The following is a 23,032-nucleotide window of genomic DNA, read 5'->3' as shown; positions in this document are numbered from 1 at the left end:
ATCTCCCCACACAGAGACTCTGTCCCCAGGAAGCACGGACTCCGCACCCCCTGCCCCAGCCCTGGCTCCCACCAGCTCCTCTCTGTGTGGACGGGACGCCTCTGGGGGCCTCTGGGAGTGGGGTCCTGCGGGATGTGTCCTTCTCGGTCTGGCTGCTCTCACCTAGCCCGGCGTCCTCGGGGTCCGTCCACGTCATGGCCGGTGTCGGGGTCCGTCCACGTCATGGCCGGTGTCAGGGTCCATCCACGTCATGGCCGGTGTCAGGCTCCCTTCCGTTCTAGGGCCGGGGCATGTCCAGCGCATGGACGGACCCTGCCGTGTGTCCCCATCTGCAGGTGGACACCTGGGGTGCCTCCCCCCCCCCTTGGCCGCTGTGACTCCTGCTGCCGTGAGCATGGCCCTGCAGGTGCCTGTTGGACTCCCTGCTTTCCCTTCTCTGGAGTGTGCCCCCAGGCGTGGATGACTGGGTCACAAGGCGAGTCTGTCTAACTTTTCGGGACGATCTTCACACACACTGAGTTCATGACACTCTCGTGCGTACTGACAGGAGACGTTACCCCGTGAGCTCAGACGTTACGGGAGCTGTGCGCTAGGTCGGAATATCACGCTGCCTACGGCATGGAGCTGTGGAGCGATGTCCTGTGTCTACAGCCGCAGTTCCGCCCTCGTCCCTTGTATCTGCAGGATCATGTCTACGCATCTAGGTACTGAAACAGCCTAACTCACTACGGGCTGCTGTCGCTGTGTGTCCCTTACTGCTGCTGTAAGGCACGGTATCGATTCTCCGGGGAAATCCATGTGCAGGGAGGCGTCATAGATGCGAAGTTCATTTCACGGCAGACGGTCACAAAATACCAGGTTTACACAAGTAGCGGTTAGTCCCCCAGGACTGCACGCAGTTGTCCTAAACCAGTGGTGCCCAACATTAATGGGTGTTGGAATCACCTGGAAATGTTGACTGCTGCCCCCCCCCCCAGTCTCTGACTCAGCAGCTCTGCGGTGGAGCCCAAGAATGTGCATTTATAACAAGTTCCCAGATGTCTGGGCACCACACACCGTTCATCATTGGCTTAAGCCAATTTGGTAATCCCATCTCCCTTGCTATGAATGGATTTTGCCATTTGGGGCCAATGAGGTGGGGGGGGGAATGTTGAACAATCTCTTACAAAGAGAACTAAGGAAGGGATGGTCTTCTTTTCTTCCAGTGCCATGGTTGGATCACCATGTGATGCCTGGTACTGTGGCTGCCATTTTGTGACCATGAGGGCAGCTAAGCAAGCATGCTGAAGATGGCAGCACAAAAGGATGGAAAGACCTAGGTCTTTAGGGATGTTGTCAAGCCCCTGAATTAAGTCATCCTGGAGACATCCTACCCCTTGCCTTTGAGGAATAAGCTGCATTTCAGCTAAAAACATCTCTACTCAGTTAACCTCCCACAGTTCCCTTGCATATCACCAGCGTATGAAAACCACACTTCAGGAAAAACTGAGTGGCATGGAGTCCCAGTCATTTCAAGGACATGTGTCCAGGCTTGAGCTCCACTCCCTCCCCAGCCAGAGCCAGTCCACCTGGCCAGGGTCACTGTCTTTCTGTGCCCCACGGCACCATGAGCAGAGCTGGGCACACAGTTAAAAACCTTCATTCATGGAGAGCTTGTCAGAGGGCGTGAGTGAGTGCACCTTAAAAAGCAGAGAGGTCTTGGGGCGCCTGGGTGGCTCCGTCGGTGACACGTCTGGCTTCAGCTCAGGTCATGATCCCAGGCTTCTGGGATTGAGACCCACATCGGGCTCCCTGCTCAGTGGGGAGCCTGCTTCTCCATCTGCCTCTGCCTGCTCCCTCTCTCTCACTCAACCTCTCAAATAGATAAATAAAATCTTTTTTAAAAATTTAAAAAGCAGAAAGTTCCTATCAGTGGAATTTTTGTAAAAGGAGAAGTCCAATGAGTCAAAATGGTATGAGTGGGAGGAAGATAGGATTGGTGTCCACAGAGCTTGATGCCAATTCTGTCTTGTCCACAGTGCGGGCTCCCTTCGTTAATAGCAAAATTTTGCTCAGACATCAACCCTTCAGAAAGGTCGGAAGATCAAGGACAGCTAGCGCTGAGCTGTCCCCAGGGCGAGCACGTGCCTCGGATGACCACCTGAATTTAATTCAAAATTAAGTAAAGTTGGGGCGCCTGGGTGGCTCACTCGTTAAGCGTCTGCCTTCAGCTCAGGTCATGATCCGGGTCATGATCCCAGGGTCCTGGGATCGAGTCCCACATTGGGCTCCCTGCTCAGTGGGGAGCCTGCTTCTCCCTCTCCCACTCCCCCCTGCTTGTGTTCCTCTCTCACCATCTCTCTCTCTCTGAAATCAATAAATAAAATCTTTAAAAAAAAGATTTCAAAAATTAAATTAAATTAACTAAAATTAAAATTTAGTTTTTTCATTGCACTAGCCACATTTCAAGGGCTCAGTGGCCCCATGGGGCTACCATAGTGGACAGCAGAGATCTAGAACATTCCACTGCCTCCGGAAGTTCTTCGGGCAGTGACGATCCTGGTTCACCACATAGCTGGTTTAGGCAAAGTTCACGGGACACAAGTCTGGCCAGTGAGACATGAGAGGAAGCTGGCTGGGCATTTCTGGGAAAGATTCGCTTACTCAAGAAAGGACCACATGGGAACAAGGTTCTTTTTTGTAGGATGACGGGGCAGCCAGGAGAGGACCTGGTCTGAGAGGGAACTCACATCAAGGGTGGCATACTTGCCTCCTGGGGCAGCTGTCACCCCACAGACAGGGCAGCTTGGAACAACAGAAGCTTATTCTCTCAATAAGCTAGAGAGATCGGAGGCCTGAGATCCAGGTGTTCAGGGCTTGACCACCCAGGGAAGGTCCTTCCAGCCTCCTCCAGTGCCTGGGGAAGCCCGCTGGTGGTCCTTGGTGTCCCTGGACAGGCAGCCAGGTCACTCCGTTCTCCTCTTCACACTCCGTCTCCCTCTTCACACAGCCCCCTTCTCCAGGCGTCCTCACGCAGCTTACAAGGACACGTTGGGTTTCGGGCCCACCCTACTCCCGCGTGACCTCGTCTCAATTAACTACATCCACAAAGACCCTGTTTCCAAACAAGATCACATTCTGAGGTTCCAGGCGGATGTGAATTTGGGGGGACACTAGTCACCCCAACACAGATGAACAGAGCCCGGGTCCACGATGAGGTCACCGAGCTGCTGAGGTAAGCAGCCACAGAGCTGCCGTCCGGGGTCTCTTCTCACGTGAGACAATGGACATCCTTTACCTCAAAGCTCTGAGTTGGGTTTGGGGTGATGCAGCCAGAGGCACCCCGACCGCCACCAGCCTTACCAGGAGAGGTTCCGTGGGTTCCTCACTTGGCCGTGCCTCAGTGTCCTCATCTATACAATGGGTGGGCAACCTATTGTGAGGAGAATCCACACTGATCCACGCACAGTGCTGGACTGTGTGCCTAGAACTCAGACGCCACGTTCCCATCTCCGCTCGCCAGGGCTCTGTCTTCTCACCTCAAGCAGGGATCGTTCCGTGATGTCAGGAGGGAAGCCGGCCGACGTACCAGCTTCCTCTTGCTACTACAACTACCACAAATTGAACATAAACGTATTCCCCTATAGTTCTGGAGTCAGGAGCCTGACATGGGCCTCCCAGGGCTAAACCCAGGCGCGGGCAGGGCCGGTACCCCAGGGCCCAGGGAGACCCGGCTCCTGCCTCTTCCTGCCCCGTGGTGCCCCCTCCATCCTCACCGCCAGCAGCGCGGGGTCTGCCGTCTCTGGGACTCCCACCCTCTGCCTCCCTCTCCTGAGGACCTCGTGAGGACGCAGGGCCCCCCGGGAGCCCAGGGTCACCCCCACCTCGGAGCCTTGACGAGGTCCCCTCTGCCGCGTGAGGGGACACGTCCCAGGTCCCGGGACCGGGACGGGGACGTCTCTGGGGTTGTCGGTCTGCCAGTCACCCTGGTATCTGGCAGATGGTGGTGAGTTCTGGCTCTCTCTCGTGGGGGGAACCTTAGTTCCAGGCCTGGTGCTGGATTTCGACTCCGCATCTGTGGATACACTCTGCCTCTCTGTGCCACGGTTTCCCTAGCTTACAGAAATGGGGACAGTACAGCCCCTTTTGTAGTCCCAGGGTCCTAGTGTGAAAAGAGTCCTGCTCCGACCAGCTAATCCCGGTGTGACTGGGGTGTATCTGCCCCCTGCCCAACTTCATGCTGCCCTGCAAACCAGAGGGAGCTACCTGGCTCTCCCTATACCTGCCGCGATGTAGATGAGAGAGAGGCTTCCAGGCAGACACCGCAGAGGACTGAGACTGGTTCAGACCCGCAGGGCTCAGGTCAGGGCCCTTCATCTGTCAGAGACGCCCGTGGGCTCCATCCCCACGGAAGTGTCCCTACTTCTCTCCACCCCCATGTTGCCCTGGTCCAGGTCATCTCTCCTTGCCCCCTCCTGGGTCTCTGTGTTGCCTTTCTGGCCCCACCCCCACCCCAGAAAGACCCTTTCAAAAACCCAAACTCCCCCCTTTGACCCCTGCTTAAAACCCTCTACACCCAAACTTGCCCACAAGTCTCTTATTTCTCTCCTTCTTCTCTCCATAAGCTCCAGGCACATGGCTCCCCTGCTGTTACCCAAACATGCCAAGCTCGTTCCCTGCCACTGGGCCTTTGCACCTGCTGCACCCCTGCCTGGAACTCTCTTTCCCCAGTTGTTTCGTGTCTGGGGCCTCAAGGCTTCAGGTCTCGGTCTAAATGTCACCTCCGGAGAGATGCCTTCCCCTACGACCCCTGCTGAAGTACCACCCAGTCTTACTCTGCCAACACTTTGTTGTGACCTGCCAAGATCTGCCATTTAGTTGTTCTCTTATTTACTGGCAGTGTCTCCCTCTAGAATCTAAGCCCTGGAGAAGCAGGGACCAGATCTTTCTCATTTCCCACCAGGTCGTCAGCGCCTGGCAGGATGGACGTGCATTCAGTATTGCTGCATTGACAAAAACGTCATGATCACGGGAATAACCCAACAGCCTGCACCCCACGGCGCAAGCATCTGAATTCTGAACAGTCTAACCCCCACACCGCACCCACAGCCAAGGGGCAGACATGGCTTCCCCTGTGCTATGAAGTCCGTGGCACCATCCATGAAACACCCTTGCTACAAGGCCAATCCTGAACCCAGTCAACCCTGCAGACCCACTGCCAGGATTCAGGAAAAGAAAGGGCAAAGATCTAAGTTCAAAGACCCCACAAGAAAAGGGACAGATCCAGGATGTGGGGCAGCGTATGGCCCCGGCAAGTCCATGGTGGGGCCTGAGGCTCTAAACATCTCACAGGCTCCCCTGTGATCTGATGCTCAGACAGGTCTGAGGAACAGGGACACTCAAGGTGTGGACACTATTAGGGACACAGTACTTTCCTGGGGTCACCGTAAGAAAATACCACCAGCCAGACAGCTTACAAACACTGAAACATATGCTCTCCCAGCTCTGGAGACCCAGGTGTAGGAAATCCAGCTGGAGGCAGGGCCACGTGCCCTCTGGAGGCTGTGGGGGAGGGTCCTTCCTGCCTCCTCCAGCTCCCGGGGCTGCAGAGCAGCAACCCTTGGGCCCCCAAGCCTGGGCCAGCATCCCTGCACCCTCTGCCTCTGTCCTCACGTGGCTTCTCCCTGTGTGTCTGTGTCATTTCCCTCTTCTGACAGCCACACCAGCCTACTCCAGGACCACCTCATTTTAACTTGATTACGTCTACAAAGATCCTATTTCTAAAGACGACTGCATTTGTAGGTGCCCATGGACATGAATTTAGCAGGTGACACGACTCAACCCAGCCTGGGAGAGGGGGGACAGGAGGTGTGGGGGACAGTGTAAAGGGAACAGACATGGAACCAAATGCAAACACATTAACTTGCAGGGTCCCGGTCCCAAAAAACCAGTTGAGGGGCGTGAATCCTGCCAGAGTTCGATGACATTTTGGAATCTCTGGTAATTTCTCCCAGGGAACAATGAGTTGCGGGTAAGAGCACGGCTATCCCGGAGCCGGGGCGGAAGCACTTAGCAGCGAGAGCGTCAGTCCGGAGAAACACCTTACTCCACTGCTTTACAGAGAACCCCACACAGGGACGGACATTCGAGCAGAGAAGGTAAAATGTTTACAGTCGTAGGTACAAGTACCCGGGTGCTCTATTCGTCCGACTCTTGCGTCTGTTTGAAAGGTTCACAATAAAGCACCAGGATAAAAGAAGGCCCCTCGCTTTACACCACATCCCCAGTCCCGCAGTCTCCCGTCCAATCCTGCGGTCTGGCTGGGCCCGTTTCCAGATACCCCTTCCCCGTGCCCCCCACCTTGGCCAAGGCCTCTGCAGGTTCCGACTCGGCGGTGCGCGAAGAAGCTTTAATGCGGGTCTGGGAAGTAGGATAGGCCCACCCACGTCCTCCCCCCACCGACGGCTCTCCCAACTCCAAAGGAGCCAGAGACTGTTTCACCTGCGCATGCGTGTCTCCCACCCACCTGCCGCCCTCTCCCCGCCCCTCCCCACGTGACGCCGTGAGAACCCTGACCCCAGCGCCTCCCGGTTGGGGGCCGCCAGCGCAGCGCAGGCTGAAGATGGGGGTCCGGGGTGGTGGGGAGAGAAGTAAGGATGGAGAAGAGACCCGGCTCTCAGAGTCCAGGCGGCTAAGAGAAGGGGGGAGGGGAGCCCCAAGCTGGGAGTCCGGGGAAGACGTGATCCCAGGGATCCCGGCCGGCGCACTCACCCGCACGATGTAGGAGACCCCGGGCCCCAGGACCCTGGCATCTGGGTGTAGCCAGCCGTGCGCCGGCTTGTGGATGAAGCTGCCTTTGCGGATCCACTCGTCGGCGGCGGCGTCCGGGGGCCCGGCCACCCCCCGCGCGCCCCGCGGTCCCCGGGCCCCGGCAGCCCGGCAGCGGCTGAGCGCGGGCAGCGGGCAAGGCACGGCGCAGCGCGGCTCGCAGGCGCCCAGCACCGCCGCCGCCAGCGCTGGGACGCCAGCCGGGCCGGCCGGCTCGGGCTGGGAGTCCGCGGCCCCCGCGCCCCCGGCTGTGCGCGCTGCCGCCGGGCCCCGGCCCAGGAAGCCCGCGGGGGCAGCGAACTTCCACTGCGGCATGCGCGGCAGCAGCGCGCAGAAGGTGGTGGGCGCCTCGGGCTCCGGGGGCGCAGGGGGTGCGGGGGGCGTGCGCCCGCCCGGACCCTGCGTCATGGCCGCGGTCGCCCGACCGAGCCCGACAGGGCGCTGCGCCTGGCGCGGAGGAGGCCCTCCCCTCGGTCCCTCTCCCTCCCGCTCCCTCCCCGCCCCCGGCCCGGTGATGTCATCCGCCCGGCCCAGCGCGCAGCCGCGGGGGGCTGCGCCCCTGGGACCCGGGCCCTGGGCGTACCGGCGCCTGCGGGGAGATTGGGGAAACTGAGGCCCACCGAGGGCATGCACGCTGCCTCGGATCCAGCAGCCAGGGAGGGAGCGACGTTTCCAACCCAAGATCGGGCAGCTACCCCAGCATCGCCCCCCAACAGTTGCTCAAATTCCTAGAAGGACAGAGGTGGGAGAGACAGAAATCACCTGCCTTCTCCCGTTTTTGACTGATGGGAAAACTGACGCCTGGAAAGGGGTGGGGACATGGTCAGGGAAGGAGAGAGCCCCAAACACTAAGGTCAGGCCCCTCCCTTCCCACTGTTAACAGCTGCAAGGTACTTGAAAATTATGTCCCGCTCGGTTTCCTAAGGAGGAAAGAGACCCAGAGAGAGGCTCTCTGCGGAGACTCGTGCCCAGGGGTGTGGGTTGGGCTGGCTGGGTCTGGGAGGGAGGAGCGAAGCCCAGTCCCCGTTCTGCTGTATTTTTTTTCCCCTGGGCTTCAGTTTCCCAGGCTGTAAGCCAGGGGCGCGAGCTGGAGGGTCTCGGGCTCCTCTTCCATTTCTGGGGAGCTCTGTCCGGCATCAACCCAACTGAACTCTTGAGCCTCGCCCTCCCCCAGCCTCTTTGTCCCCCACCCAGACCTCACAGGTTGATTCGTTCGGCACCGGGGGTCGAGAGGCCACGGTCACCCCAGGACCCAGGCTCCTGGCCTCAGTCTTGACCGAGCCTCCTTCCCCTCCCCCACCTGGGGTGGGGCTGACTGCCGGGAAACAAAAGGAGGGGGCCGGGGCGCGCGAGCAGGTGGGGAAGGAGGGGTGAGGCTGCCTGGAGCCGGATCGATAAATCAGAGAAATGAGATCACAGCCTGGCGGTCGCCCGCGAAGCCTGTGGAGGAGGCGGCGAAGCGGGGGAGGGACTCGCGGCGGATTGGCCGGCGTTGGGGTGGGGCGGGGGTCTGTGATGCTGCCGCAAGCCTGTCGCGCTGGGACGGCTCTGGCGCAACCGCAGGGTCGGGATGAGAGGGTATACAGCGGGCGTTGTCCTTTGGGTCTGCGGGGCGGGGGGCGGTGACGTTGTCGGGGTCTAGAGCCCCATCTGGATTTGTGTGTGTTGGGTGTCTCTACATACATGTGGACCGTATGAGAGTTGGCCTGTTTGCATATTGTGTGCAGATTCGAACATGGGTATGCATGTGAGGGGGGCATCTGGGTTCCCCTGAGGGGTGTGTGTGTGTATGTGTAGGGGCTCTGGTGTCTGTCCACCTAGTTGGGTAAAGGGGTGCGTGTTCGAGTTTGGCATTTCCAGGCTGGGGGAAAGGGATAGAGTAAGGGTCCTACACCTCAGGACCCCTCTGGGTCATGCCTGAGGCACCAGCCCTGGGCCATCTCTTGGTGGCAGTCGGTCCCTCCCAAGCTCCTGGGTTAGTGTCCTTCTGGGTCAGGGATTTATGAGGCCTGGGTTCATCACACGGGAGGCTCGGTCACATGACATCATCCATGCATTTCCCTCCTGTCCCTAGGAAAGAACGGCAGGAACAGAGCCAGAGCCCAATGGCCAAAATTCAAATCCTGGCATCAGAGGGACACAGGGGCGCATAGTGTGCCTTCAGGCAAGGGTCCAATCTCTCCAAAGCCCCATTTCCTCTCAGTACACATCAACTGCCCCCTGAGTTGCTGTGATGCTTGGATGGTCTTTACCAATACCTGAAACATGGTGGGCACCTACTAATGACGGAAAGTAGGACACATTAAACAAGGAATACATAATGCATCCCTCAAAACAGTTTCAACATTCCCTCTTCCAAGAAGCTTACCAGGCTTCTCCCATTCAAAGCCCTGGCTCTACCTCTGGCCTTACCCAGCCCTGGATCCCTCCTCTGGTCCCAGCCAGTCCCCCAGGGGCTGCAGAGTTGGGGGGTCTGGATCCTAAGAGCAGCATGTAAGTCTCCTTCCTTTGATGTGGACAGTGGATTAAATGAGCTCACGTGTGTGACGCTGACCGCTCTTGTGCCACAGGGAGATTTATTGGCAGGCAGCTAGGGGGAGGGCAATCAGGTTCCTTCCAGCCTGATTTGTGGCTGGGACCAGGGCAGGTAGCTGTGCTTCCATGAGAAGCAGGGAAGAGCCCAAGTTTAGCAGAAACCCAAGCTGTGTTGGGGACCCAGGCCCTAGCACAGTGGACGCTGAGTTCTAGGACACAGGAAGCTCATCTCCAGCCAGCCGCTGGGGAGGGGTGGGGTTGTCCCTTTCTCTGCTTGGCCTGACTTGGCCTGGTGTGACCAGGAGGAAGAAACTGGGGCACTGGAAGGAAGCTCACCCTGCACAGGGCCACGGGGTCACAGCCTCCAGGGACCAAAGGAAGCAGGTGGCCTGGAAGGACCTCAGAGTTCAGAAAAAAGGAATGAAAGAGGCACCTGCCCCTTCTCCAAGCCCCCCCCCCAGCCAAAGCCAGGCCCAGGAGGGGCCTGCTCACACCCCACTTGACAACATAGGTAAACTGAAGCTTGGTCCAGGGGCAGCTGGGGGTGCTGACCCCAAAGGTGTCAGGGCGCGGTGTCCACAGCCATGGTGGTAGCCCGTTTGGAGTGGCGGATGCCCATGGTGAATGCCGGGGCCCTGGCTTTGGTCATGGTGACCTGCTCAGGTCTGTGGGTGCCAGGCCCAGGAGTCTCTTCCGGGGGGCGGGGGGCACGGGGCCGGCCCAGCATAGTGAAGGCAGGCCGGCGCTGACGGTAGGTGTTGGGGTCTGGGCTATCATACTGGCCAGGGCCTGGTATCTCAGCAGGGTCCTGAGGAGGGCGGGCGGGGGGTGTGCGGCCTGCCACCGTGTAGCTGGGGCTCCTCGGCTTAGTGAATATCTGGGAGCCCCAGAGGGAGGGCAGGGTATAGGTGTTAGGGGCAGGGGCTGAGGTGTCCTGGAGCTGTGGGCGCAGGCGGGAGCCCAGCGTGAAAGCCGGGGGCGTCCGCTGACGCACAGGGGCCACCTTCTCTGGGCTGTAGGCCCCGGGGCCTGGTGTCACCTCCAGACCTGTGAGAATGGGACAGGAGTGTTGGCAGGAGTCCTCACCAGCTCAAGGACCTTGCATGGCTCCCCATTGCCCCTATGTGTCCTGGAGCTCACAGCACTTCTCAAGCAGCCCTGAGTTATCTCTCCTGTTTCCCAGACCTCCCTATACAGTAGTCTCTTCCCTTTCTCTTTGTGGTTTTAGAGAGAGTGGGGCAGAGGGAGAGAGAGAATCTTAAGGAGTCTCCACACCCAGTTTGTGAGCCCGACGTAGGGCTCGATCTCAGGACCCTGAGATCATGGCCCGCGCCAAAATCAAGCGTCGGACCCTAACTGACTGCGCCACCCAGGCACCCCCACTCTGTTCTCTTTTAAGCCTCCGGGTCTTTGCCCACACTCGACCCTCTGCCACGTATACCTCCCATTTTCCCAACCCCACCTCCCAGGAGCTGCTTCTCATCCTTCCAGACAGTCCCAAAGCCCTCTCATTCCTGCTGCCTTTCCCACCCCCTCCTCCTAGGCAGAGCCCTCGCAGCCCTTCCAAGGACCTCCCCCCAGGCTTGGGTCTTCCCCTCCAGACATGGGCACAGTGAGGTGGGATGGTCTCCATCTGGACCTAACTCCACCACCAGACTGAGGTCTTATAAGAAGCAAGGGCATGTCAAATCTACTTCATCTCCTCAGCTTAATACGTGTTTGAATGAGTGAGTGAGTGGAAGGATGGGTGGTGAGTGGTTGGGTAAGGAGTGAATGAGTAGATGAATGGATCCATGGTTATGTAGATAGTTGGATCAATAGCTGAATTGTGGATGGATGGATAGATGGATGGATGGATGGATGGAAGGATGGATCATGGAAGGATGGATAGATGGATCATTGAAGGATGGATAGATGGATCATGGAAGGATGGATGGATGGATGGGTGGCTGGATAGATGATGGGTGGCTGGATAAAATGGGTTGGTGGATTGTGGATGGATGAATGGATGGATGTGGATGGATGAATGTGGATGGATGGATCATGGGTGGGTGGAGGGATAGATGGATGGATAAATGGATTGATGGATGAATCAGTGGATTGATAAATGGATTGGATGATGAACAGGTGGATGGTTGAGTAGGTTGGTGAGTAGATAGGTGGGTGAATGGGTGGATAGATGAACTGATGGATCAGTGAGGGGATAAGCAAATGGGTGATATAGGTCAAAGATGAAAAGGTGGGTGGATAGGAGATGGAATCAGGTCATTAAATCAGGCACGTCAGGTGGAAGTGAGTTGTTTGGAGCCTGTGAAAGGGATTGCTGCATTTGCCACAGTCCCCACCGTGCCCTGTTGTCCCTGATGCCAAAGATGAGCCCCAGCTGCCTTCACAGCACCACATATGCACAGGGTCACTGTCGTCATGGCCCACTTCACACGGGTTCTCTCGGGCCCTCAGCCCTTCCTTGGAGCCCCTTGATTTTGTCATCCAAAGTCACTGAAGTTCCAGGAACTGGGTGATGGAAGGGGAAGGAGAGAGAGGACAGAGGCAGGACTCTGAAAGGGTAGGGTCCGTGAATCATGGAACATAACATCAAAAACTAAGGATATACTGTATGGTGACTAACATAATAAAATATTATTATTTAAAAAAATAAAATAAATGAAAGGGTAGGGTCCTTGTGGGGCAGCACTGATCAGATACTCACTCCGAGACTTGCCCCGACCCTGCATGGAGTAGGCAGGGGTGCAGCTTCGGCCAAACCGGGTGACTTTTGGGTCCAGGAAGTAGACAGGCCCAGGGCTGGTGTCCTGTGGAGATGCTGGGGGGAGCAGCCCAGGGTCCTAAGGGCCCCTCCAACGGCCCCCTCGACCCTGCTCAGTGCCCCTGGTCAATCCCAAGGCACTCCCACCCTCCAGACAGCCCCAGCCCCACCTGGGAGCACTGAGGTATGGCTGCCCTGACCGGGGAGCCCTGGGTCTCTGCCTCGACTTGGTCCTGACGAGCATTTCTGTGTCTTTGTGGTCACAGCTGTCCCACCCCTCAACCTCTCCTCTGCTGCAGACCAGGGAACCAGCTCGTGGGCTGGTTGGCACGGCAGTACGGCAAGACTAGCTAGACCCTGAGGAGGGCCCTCTGCGTGCTGCGCTTGTCCCTGGGTGGGACCTCGGGGGTCCCGGCACGGCCTCCGTGACCTGTCCTCAGCGGCGGGGCGAGAGGATGGAATGGCGTGGAGGTCCGTGGAGGGAGGCCAGGTGCGGGCACCTCACGGCTGGGACCAGTCGCTGTGACTGACGTCATCGCCAGGGCTGAGCCATAAACACACAGACCTCTGTGTGTTGCGGGTGGGACACGTGTTCACGGGGTGGTGTGCTGTGCGTTCCGCCGGCAGCCAAGCTGACGCACAAGCACGTCCCAGCTCAAGGGGTGTCCACCTCCAACAAGTCTTCCCCACTGGCCCCCCCATCCCTGGCTCCCCAGCCTGTCAGTCCCTCCACCCCAGGGCGTGTCCTGTGAGAACCCAGGTCGCCTAGGCCAGAGGCCAGAGGCGAAGCTCTTAACCCTGCTGGGGACAGACAGGCTAATTCCCTCCTTTGCCTTCTGGGACCCCTTGGGGATTCTGGAGTTCTGTTTCAGCCTGGGCTGGGATTTTTGCTGATTCTGAAGGCTGAGGAGAAGCTGGGGCCTTGTGTGTCCGTCAGCCACCCCCCACCCCAGGGTATCATCCCTGTAAATCAAAGTCCTGGTGCGGGACCGCCCCAACCCTGGCGCAGTGGGGACCTCCACTGTAGAAAATGGGGCAATGGAGTCTGTGGGCGACCCTATGAATGGCACGGTGTTGCCAGAACAACAGCACTAACAGGGATGGGCCGCGAGCTGGGGCCATGGCCACCCACGTTAGCCACACTGACGGCACGGACCCTCGCTCACATCTTGACACAGCCGTTCAGGCCAGGGGAACGGTGAGTGACACTGAAGCGAGGACCCCGCTGACCGGGCCAGCCCCACCACCCGCTGCCTGTCCTCCGCATGGCAGAGATCATCACCCTGCCCTCTCCACAGCTGTCTGTGAGGAGCCCCGTCCTGCTGACAGAGAAACTGAAGCTAGGACCCCCGAGAAGCCCACTTCCGCTGAGCTGTCTAGACACCAGGCGCTAATCCTGGCTGGCTGACGTCTGCGGGCACCTGCCGGCTTCCCGCTGAGGACAGCTCTGTAAGGAGTAGCCATCACTGTTTGCAGAGGAGGACACGGCACGGAGCCGCGGAACTGCCCGTCCAGTGAGGCAGCAAGGAAGCCGTGAGGCCCAGAAGACACAGAAGACAGGCTCAGCAGCACGCTGCGTTCTGCCCTCCCTTCTCCTCCAAGGACACAGAGGAGACCGCCGCCTCCCCAGGGTCACTCCGCAAGCCAGGGGCGGGGCCACGGGGACACAGGAGGCTCCGAGGACCCCTCCACCACCCGCCCAGCCCCCACCCGCGCCAGATCTTACCAGGGCTGGGCCTCCAGAAGAGGGAGTAGGCCGGGCTGACGGCCCTGGTGCAGTCGTGGTTGAGGTAACCCACAGTGGACGGCAGGACGTACAAGCCTGGCCCCGAGCCTGCGACCAAAGCCCTCAGGTCACGGCCTGAGGCTCCGGATGCTGACACACTGGGGGAAACCCAGGGCCCAGCCCCTGAGCCCCCGCCTGGGCTGCCGGCCACCCTCCATGGCAGGAGCTGGGGGTGGGAGCCGCCCGCCCACAGGAGGCAAGTGAGTGAGGGGCATTGTGAGTCAAACCTGAGTCAAACGTAGGAGGGGCCACAGGGCCAGCAGTCTCCCCCTGCTTTAGGGCACACTGGGAGAACCGAGGCCCAGACACAGAGATGTGCTGTCACAGGTGGAGAAACCGAGGCCCAGACACAGAGATGTGCTGTCACAGGTGGGGAAACCGAGGCCCAGACACAGAGATGTGCTGTCACAGGTGGGGAAACCGAGGCCCAGACACAGAGATGCGCTGTCACAGGTGGGGAAACCGAGGCCCAGACACAGAGATGTGCTGTCACAGGGGAAACCGAGGCCCAGACACAGAGATGTGTTGTCAGAGGTTGGGAAACCGAGGCCCAGACACAGAGATGTGCTGTCACAGGTGGGGAAACTGAGGCCCAGACACAGAGATGTGATGTCACAGGGGAAACCGAGGCCCAGACACAGAGATGCGCTGTCACAGGTGGGGAAACCGAGGCTCAGACACAGAGATGTGCTGTCACAGGTGGGGAAACTGAGGCCCAGACACAGAGATTAGCTGTCACAGGTGGGGAAACCGAGGCTCAGACACAGAGATGTGCTGTCACAGGTGGGGAAACCGAGGCTCAGACACAGAGATGTGCTGTCACTATTGCAGTGTCCGAGTCCCAGACACAGAGATGTGCTGTCACAGGTGGGGAAACCGAGGCCCAGACACAGAGATGTGTTGTCAGAGGTTGTGTTGCACACAGAGGGATGAGGCCGGGGCCCGGGGGCCCTCACCGAGAATGCACAGTCAGCGTCAGGGGTGGTGGGAACGGTCAGGCCCCTGAAGAACGTCCAGACTTTCAAGCCGCACACCCATCCCTTCTCTCCTTGCTGCTTTATGTTGTTCAAGGCACTCATCACTGACAGAGACACTACGGACTTATTTGTTTTGCCTCGCATCTGCCCCCCGCGAGCCTCTGCCACTGTCACCGCTGTAGCAGCAGCCCCTGCCAAGGCACCTGCCCATAAAATGCTCCGTTCTGTTGGGAGGAAGCACACACAAGGGCCGATGGAAATGCAACATTCACACCCATCCTACTGGGAGGAAAACTGAGGTTTGGGGAAGGGCAGGGACTTGTCAGAGCCTCCTACCTCCAGCTGGGCTCCCAGAACATTCCAGAAGCCACAGCAGAGCAAGGGAGAATAGAGCAGGACAAGCTCCCACCGCCACAGCCTCCCTCCTCCACAGGGAAGCCTACCATTCTCCAGGGTGGCCATCCCGCAGGACTTCCTCAAGCTGGTCTCCAGAACGTGGCACTCAGGGGCCCGCCAGCCCTGTGGTGCTGTGGTCAGCCGTGGGTCAGGGTTGCAGCTGAGGGTCCCCATGGTGAGCAGGTGAGGAGCTGCAAGGAGCACAGGGGCCAGGCAGCACCCGCGGCAGCTGCTCTGGGCCACAGGTCCCGGCACTGTCCTCAGTCCTTGCGGCTTGTGCTGGTGTTGGCAGAGGCCTGGCCTCACCACACCCACCCAGGGACCGCACAGACAATCCCTTGTCCCTCGGCAGAGAGTCTTGGGGCCCTGGCCCTAGCGGGCTGATCAGCGGACGCTGGCCTGGAAGTGGGGCCAGGATCAAGTGTCGGCCTGGTGGCTGGATGGTCCAGGAAAGAATCCGGTGTCAGCAGAGTGGGTCCCCAGGGAGCAGCCAACCTGGGCAGCCGGGGCCAGAGAAGGCTCCAGGGAGCCAAAGCCATAAACACTATATCTGCAGCCTTGTAGCAGAAGGGACTGGTGAAGTCTTGGGCAGTGTGGCCCCATTTCTACAGCTGGGGAAACTGAGGTGCAGCCCCAGGTCATACAGTGAGTTTGCCACTATACGGGAATTGCAAGTTCAGGCCAAGAAACTTGCCTATCTGCCTGCTTGCGTTCCTTCCCTCCTTCTTTCCTTCATCCAATAAGCACGTATTGAACACCTACTGCATACTAGGTTCTGTTTGGGTTGGCGGGGACACAAAGGAATAGACAGATAAAGATCTGATATTCTCAGGAGGGGACAAAGGAGGTAAATAATGAATTAATAAATGAGCACATAAGGTGTTTAATGTGCTAGAAAACACAGAGCCAGGCCGGAAGCCCACAGTGGCAGTGCAGGTGCAGGCCAAGTGTTGGGGCAGGAGCACAGGTCATTGAATTGAGAAGGTGAAAGAAGAGCATGTCTTAGGGAATGGCTGTGCAAATGCCCTGGGGCAGAAGCAAGGATGGCAAGGAGGCAATAGTAGTCCTCCAGGATAACCCACTGCCTCCCAGAAGCCAACAGAGATTTACTCCCCAAATAGAGTTTATTTCTCTGCCTGCACTAAAGGCAACTGCTGTGTCAAGGGGCTCAGGGAAACCTGGCAGAGCAGAATTCAAACCCCTGTGTCTTCCACGTGTGGTGCTCTGTTTTCAGGCCGTTTTGCACTGCTATTTTTAACAGCTTTATTGAGTTAAAATTTACATACGATGCAATTCACTCCTCAATGTAATTTTAATACATTCTATAATTTTTTAACTTTTTAATCAAAATATTCATAAAATGAGTCTGAAATGTTTATATTTAAAAAGAAGGGGGGGAGAAGAAAGATCGTAAAACCAGTGACCTCAGTTTCCACCTTAAGAAACTAGAAAAAGAGGAGTAAGTGGAAGGAAGGAAATCAAAGACATAACAGAATTGCATGAAATGGGAAACTGTATAAAGAATCAACAAAGCTTCACCCCTCAAAAGCTGGTTCTTTAAAACGATCAACAAATTTGATAACACTCAAGCTAGAATGACCAAAAAACAATGAGAAAGAACATAAATGACCAATATCAAGAATGGAAAAGAGACATCACTACAAACCCGCACACCTTAAAGGGACAGTACAGTCTATGTGAAGCTACCAACAGAAAAACCATCCTTTTTGAGCTCAGGCACTTTGTGCGCCTCACATCAGTTGATTATCTCAGCATCCCATTGAGGGAAATGCTGTTGCTAAACCTCATCTGTGGTCACAGATGGGGAAACTGAGGCTCAGAGAGGGGAGGTGACATGGGCAGGTCCCTGAGTAACTTAGCGGCAGAGCTACAAGTTGAATCCAGGACATTCCGACTCAGATCTTAGTTCAAAGCTTAGGGTCAAGGCTTCTCCCAGACTCTAATCCCAGCTCGCAGTCTGGGAGTGCTGAAAACCCACTGTGGACTCCTGCAGCCCCAAGGATAACATCCAAGCCCTCGCTGGCACACAAGGTCCTGCCAGGCACAGTCTTGTCCCTTTTTCCCTCTGCCCTCGGCTCCAGCCCTTCAATCCTCGTCACTCTACTCTAGTCACAGTAGCACTCCTACTCCTTGAAGCCACTCCGGCCGGTTCCCTCCTCAGGGTGCCTACCTCAGCTCCCTCCACCTGGGGTGCCTTGGCCAACAAACCAGCCCACAGTCAGCTCCATTGCCAGCCACCTGTGGGCCCCCCAAATTCTCTCCAAAAGCAGCACAAACTCCAGCACTGTGAACAGAACTGGGCATTGACGAGGGAGACAGGAGATAAATCCCCCCTTCTCCTCCTGCCAATCAGTCTGTCCCACTGACCAAAACTGGCTGGAAGTGCAGGAGTCCATGGATACCACCACTGAGATCAGACTCCAGGACCCAGGACCAAGCAGAGAAAGGACCAGGGTCCTGGCTGGGGGGTGATCCTTCATCCAGGTTCTGGCCGGGACTCAGCCCTGACTGCCTCAGTTTCCCCACTGTGACATGAGAAGGAGCCAAGGGCTAATGCAGGGTGGGGAACAGACTAGAACGACTCCCTGAGCCTGAAGGGGAGGTCTTGGGGACCTCAAGATCCAGCAATATCGCCGGACCGAGCTTAGCCGCAGAGACCACCCCCTAGCCGGTCCTCCAACCGATCACATCAGCTTCTCTCTGTCAACTCCCTTTTGGCTCAGAGCTCCTCACCAGTGCCAACTAACAGCATGTAAATGAGAAGCAATGAGCAAATGAGCCATGTTTTTAATCCAATCTGATTCATTGACAGAAGAGAGCAAATCAGCAAAATAGAACAAGGAAGCCTGGACTGGGATAGGGCACAAGGCTCCTGCCTCGGCAGTATGACACAGCCTGGGGCGGGGGGTGGGGGGCTTGTGAAGGACGGCAGGCTCTGGGCCTCAGTACCCCTGAAAGAGGCTGCGGGGACTGAGCTGATAGCATCCAATGCTCAGAATTATCAATCTGACCATCACTCATTTGTGTGCCCACTGTGTGCCCGGCACTGTTCAGGCACTGGGAACACAGGTGTGAACAAAGCACATTGACTCCCTTCTCACCCTTTTGTTGAGAGAGGCAAATGAGCGAGTGTGTTTTACATTACTTTAGAAGGCAAAGTAGTGTCATGGAGAAAAACCGAGGGCAAGGAGGGCTTGGACATGTGGGGAGTTTGCAGTGTGAAATGGAGTGGTCAGGGGAAGCCTCACTGAGAGGTGACATTCAAGAGAGACCTGAAGGAGGTGAGGAGGGAGCCAGGGGATGGTCTGGAGAGAAGGCACAGCAGGTGCAAAGGTCCTGAGCCTCAAGCACGCCTAGCATTCCAGAGGAACAGCGAGGACGCCCGTATTGGCTGGAGCGGAATGAGTGTTGGGGAGACAGAGGGAGCAAGTCCCACAGGGTCCCGGGAGAGGATTGGGGCCTTTACCCAGAGGGACTGGGAAGCCCTGAAGGGCTGCAGGCAGAGCACGGACCTGCCCGAATCGGTGCTCACCGGCGCCCTCTGGCGGCAGCGGGGGGGGGAACAGACGGTGGGTGGGAACAGACGGTGGGTAGAGGCGGGAGATGAGGAGGTAGGGGATGCACTGGTCCTGGAGGGGTGGAGGGCGGGGAGGAGATGGAGGAGGTGGGGGGAGGTGATGGGGGAGATTGGGGGGGAGATGGGGAGGAGGTGAGGGGATGGGGAGATGGGGAGGAAGTGAGGGGAGGGGAGGGGAGGTGGGGGTAGATGGGGGATGGAGGTGGGGGTGGAGGGGGTGGAGGGGGTGGAGGGGGGAAGGAGGTGGGGGAGATTGGGGGAGATGGGGAGGAAGTGAGGGGAGGGGAGGGGAGGTGGGGGTAGATGGGGGATGGAGGTGGGGGAGGAGGTGGGGCAAGAGATGGGAGGAGATGGGGGAGTTAGGGGGACAGGGAGGGAGGCGGGGATGGGAAATGGTGGGGGAGAAGGGGGAGATTGGTGGGCTCCACCAGTTGGTGTTGGAGGAGGAGGTAACAAGCAGGTGGGTCCTGGATCTATTTTAAAACTAAAACCAGCAGGTTTTGTGGGCACGTCTGATGTGGTGCCTCCAGAGAACAGGAAGGGAAACGCAGGTGTGGGGAGGAGATCGAGTTCAGTTTGGGACCGGTGGGATGTGGCCTCTCCAGCGGACGGCTAGCCGTGCGGTCCGGGTTGTCGGCTGTCTGTGCCACATCACAAATCCCCCACACACGGTGGCTTAACAAACACCCATGTACGTGTCCCAGATTCTGAGGCCAGCAGTTAGGTCCTCTGCCCAGGCTGCATCGCTGGTGCCGGCCGGGCTCCAGGCTGACTCGGGAGGCTCCAGTGGGGAGCAGTCCGCTTCCCAGCCCCCTCGGGCTGCTGCGGGATTTATTCCCTCGTGGTTGTAGGACTGGGAACCCCTTCCAACTGGCTTCTGGCCAGGTGGCCTCCTCACGCGGCTGCTTAGTTTGTCCAAGCTGGCAAAGGGAAAAGTCTCAGCGATACACGGATGGAGCTGGTATTATTCATAACAGTAAGAGTGAGCAGGGGTCCCTACCAAGGGCCCTGGCTCTTCCCTCTTCCACTCCCTCCGTTTCCTCCTGAATCCATTAGTTCCTTCTTCAGTCACTGCCCCCAGAGTCACTCATCTCCCTTCTTCCCCTGCAACCCATTTTCTGCACAAGGACCAAATGATCTTTTGATATCAAAAGTCACTCCTAGGGGCGCCTGGGTGGCTCAGTCGTTAAGCGTCTGCCTTCGGCTCAGGGCGTGATCCCAGCGTTCTGGGATCGAGCCCCACATGAGGCTCCTCTGCTGGGAGCCTGCTTCTTCCTCTCCCACCCACCCCCTGCTGTGTTCCCTCTCTTGCTGGCTGTCTCTGTCAAATAAATAAATAAGATCTTAAAAAAAAGTCACCCCTATATCCATGTTCTGCTTACACAACATTCCCCTGGCTCTCCCTGCGCCATGAACAAATCCAAACTTCTAACCTCGTCTATGTCTGCCTATGAGGGCAGGAACTGCACGTATTAGGCACCTACCACGTACCAGCCTCTGTGTAGGGAAACTCACACAGCCCACAAGAAACAGAAGGCAAACGGCGTGTGCAATCTTGAATTTTCTAGCAGACATGTCAAAAAACAGACAAATTAATTTTAACGATATATTTTATTTAACTCAACAGAACCAAAATAGTACCATTTCAGTATACGAAAACTGTGGTTGAGACATTTTACATTCTTTTCTTCACGCTAAGCCTTCAAAATCGAAGGTGCATCTCGCACTCGTGGCACACCTCTGTTCAGAGCAGCCACCGTTCAAGTACTGAGCAGAGGACTCGACTGCTTTAGACGGAAGAGTTCCCTTCGTCTGCTAGTTCTCAGCCTAAGGCAATTTGGACCCCCCGGGGGCCCTGGACAATATCTGGGGATACTTTCAGTTGCCAAGACTGCGTGGGAAGGGTGCTCCTGACACCGTACGGGGCGGGGGTCAGGGATGCGGAGGGTAGTCGATGCAGAGGGCTGCGACCAGCATTCCTCCTCACAGATCAAGCACGCCATGTAGCCAGCACTGAGATCCCGGGACAGGATGCTTCCAGCCCCCAGAAGCCCCATCATGCCCCCGTCATCTCCCTGCTACCTTGTAACCACTGTCCTGACTTCACAAGTGAGGCTGTTCCCCCCCTTCTTTTCTGCTTTACATAAACGGAACCGTCCACTGCATTCTTACGAGGCCTCTTTCCCTGGACCTAGTGTCCACAATCCGCCCACTTGCTGGGTATGGCTGCAGACCACTCGTTTTCGTTGCTGAGTGTAATATTCCATCGCATGAAGAGAGCACACTATGGATGAGCTTCTAGGGAGTTTCCCTTCGAGGCTACTGCAAATAATGGCACAGCCTGTGCAAAGGTCCTGGGGAAGCACTGGGCTTGTGTGCTGAACAGTGAGGAGGCCCTTGTGGTTGAAGCAGTGTGAGGGGGAGCGAAAGAGGAGGAAAGGGTAGGGAGGGGATGAGGGCAGGGTGAAGAGGCAGGTGGTGGACTTGGGCTTTTACCCTGAGGGGGTGGGCACCCTGAAGGGCTCTGGACAGAGGAGGAGTGAGGTCAGCTGTAAGAGAAAAGGAGTCAAGAGTGGCTACAAGGCTTTGACCTGAATCTCCTGAAGAATAGGTCTGAGGCTGAACCCAGAGAGGGGCCTGTTGGTTCCTTTAGTTTATCGCCCATCCCTGCCACCCCCCTGCACGCAACATGCCAGCACACGCACATGCAGACCCATGCACAGGGAGGTACACAGAAGCAGCTGAGCCTGTTGTGTCCTGGAAGTCCAGAGTTAAGGGCACAACGAACGCCTACTGACTTGTGGGTGAAGGGGACCCTCACTGGCATTACTGCTGTCGGTCCAAGTTCCCACCATTCCTTTCTAAAATCATCTGGGGGCTGAAAGGGAGGATGTGCCCCCAGAAGGCTGGGGGGCTGGGGTTTGTTTGTTGGTGGTTTTTTTTTTTTTTTAGACTTTATTTATTTGAGAGAGAGAGAGCACAAGCAGGAGGCAGACGCAGATGGACGTGGGGCCCGATCCCAGGACCCCGAGACCATGACCCGAGCCAAAGGCAGAAGCTTCACCGACTGAGCCACCAGGTGCCCCTGAAGGCTGGATGTATTGAGGGACCTGCTGTTTTCTGTCCCTGGCACACGGTCACAGCAGAGCAGTGTTCATAGGCTGCCCCCATCCAGTGTCAGCTGCAGCTCTGACCTCCCATCTGCCACAGTCTGTCACTTCCCATTTACTCCTGGGGTATCTGCAATCATCCTTTGTCCCTCTGCCAGGGACCAGCCCCCTGACTCAGACTCACGCGCCTCTGTGGCCGCCTGCCCCTTCGTTCCAAGGGGACTCTAACAAAGAAGACTTGTTCTCCACAAGACAAGAACACAGTGAACCTGCCAGGCTCCCCTCCTGTCTCCATCCGGGAAAGTGGCAGCTTTCCACACGGGACAGAGCAGGGGTGGGATCAGCTCTCGTGTTCTGCTGGGGACCCGACTGCATGCCTGCCGAGTCCCCGTTTTGCAGATGCAAACACTGAGGTTCAGAGGAAGGCACGCTTGTATTCAGAGGACTGGAGGGCTGGGTAGACATCTGGGCGGGCTTTCCTGGAGCCTACAGAGTCCTACCCAACCAGGTCCTTTCTGTCCTCTCCGGCTTCATCCATCCCTCTGGAGCAGCCCTTCTGGCCTCTTTGCTTTCCTGGAGCACACCAGACAGCTCTAGGCTCAGGGCCTTTGCAGTCACTGTACCTTCTCCTCCCTGGTACGCCCTTTCCCACATAGATGCTTGCTAATTCTCTTCCGTTCCTCCAAGGCTTTGCTCAGGCCTCTCCATCTAAACAAATCTTCCTCGGCACACTTCCTCTACAACGTGGCATCTCCATGCTACCAGACCCTCTTCCATCTTACTTTTTCTTTCTCTCCCAGCATGTATCACCAGCAAGCGGAGTATACCGTTTACCCAGTGCACGGTGGTGGGCTGGAGTCTGTGAGAGCTGAGTGTTCATCTTGCTAGGGTTTTGCGAGCTGACTGATGTTGTGTTGGTGGCTTGAAATCGGCCATGGTGGGTCTACACCACCGGAAGCAGCGCGCACCGCAGGTAGGCTTTTTACCCTGCGGAAGCCAGGATTCAACATTTATCACACACAGTGCTTACGGCCTCTGGTTCCTCCTGCCTCCGTT

General features: G+C 57.4%; 2 protein-coding genes across 3 annotated transcripts in view; both read right to left on the bottom strand.

The window, feature by feature from the left end:
* SHC2 (SHC adaptor protein 2) overlaps window positions 1–7,215 on the bottom strand; it is a 29,290-nt gene extending 22,075 nt beyond the window's left edge. For both annotated transcript variants that reach the window (XM_040629818.1, XM_040629819.1), the window contains exon 1: window positions 6,751–7,215. In XM_040629818.1, coding sequence (XP_040485752.1) covers window positions 6,751–7,215 — 465 coding nt within the window. The remainder of the gene's footprint in view (window positions 1–6,750) is intronic.
* Window positions 7,216–9,904: 2,689 nt separating this feature from the next.
* Window positions 9,905–15,442, bottom strand: ODF3L2 (outer dense fiber of sperm tails 3 like 2). The gene is made up of 4 exons (XM_008711337.1): window positions 15,316–15,442; window positions 13,836–13,943; window positions 12,053–12,166; window positions 9,905–10,389 (listed from the first exon to the last, which is right to left on the bottom strand). Exons 1-4 carry the CDS (start codon window positions 15,440–15,442, stop codon window positions 9,905–9,907), a joined length of 834 nt encoding a protein of 277 aa, XP_008709559.1.
* Between the last annotated feature and the right edge of the window lie 7,590 nt (window positions 15,443–23,032).

This window comes from Ursus maritimus, unplaced genomic scaffold (genome assembly GCF_017311325.1).
Source record: "Ursus maritimus isolate PB19 unplaced genomic scaffold, ASM1731132v1 scaffold_14, whole genome shotgun sequence".
Taxonomy (NCBI): domain Eukaryota; kingdom Metazoa; phylum Chordata; class Mammalia; order Carnivora; family Ursidae; genus Ursus; species Ursus maritimus.
The sequence above is the reverse complement of the archived record's forward strand: the minus strand, read 5'-3'. Positions and strand labels throughout refer to the sequence as shown.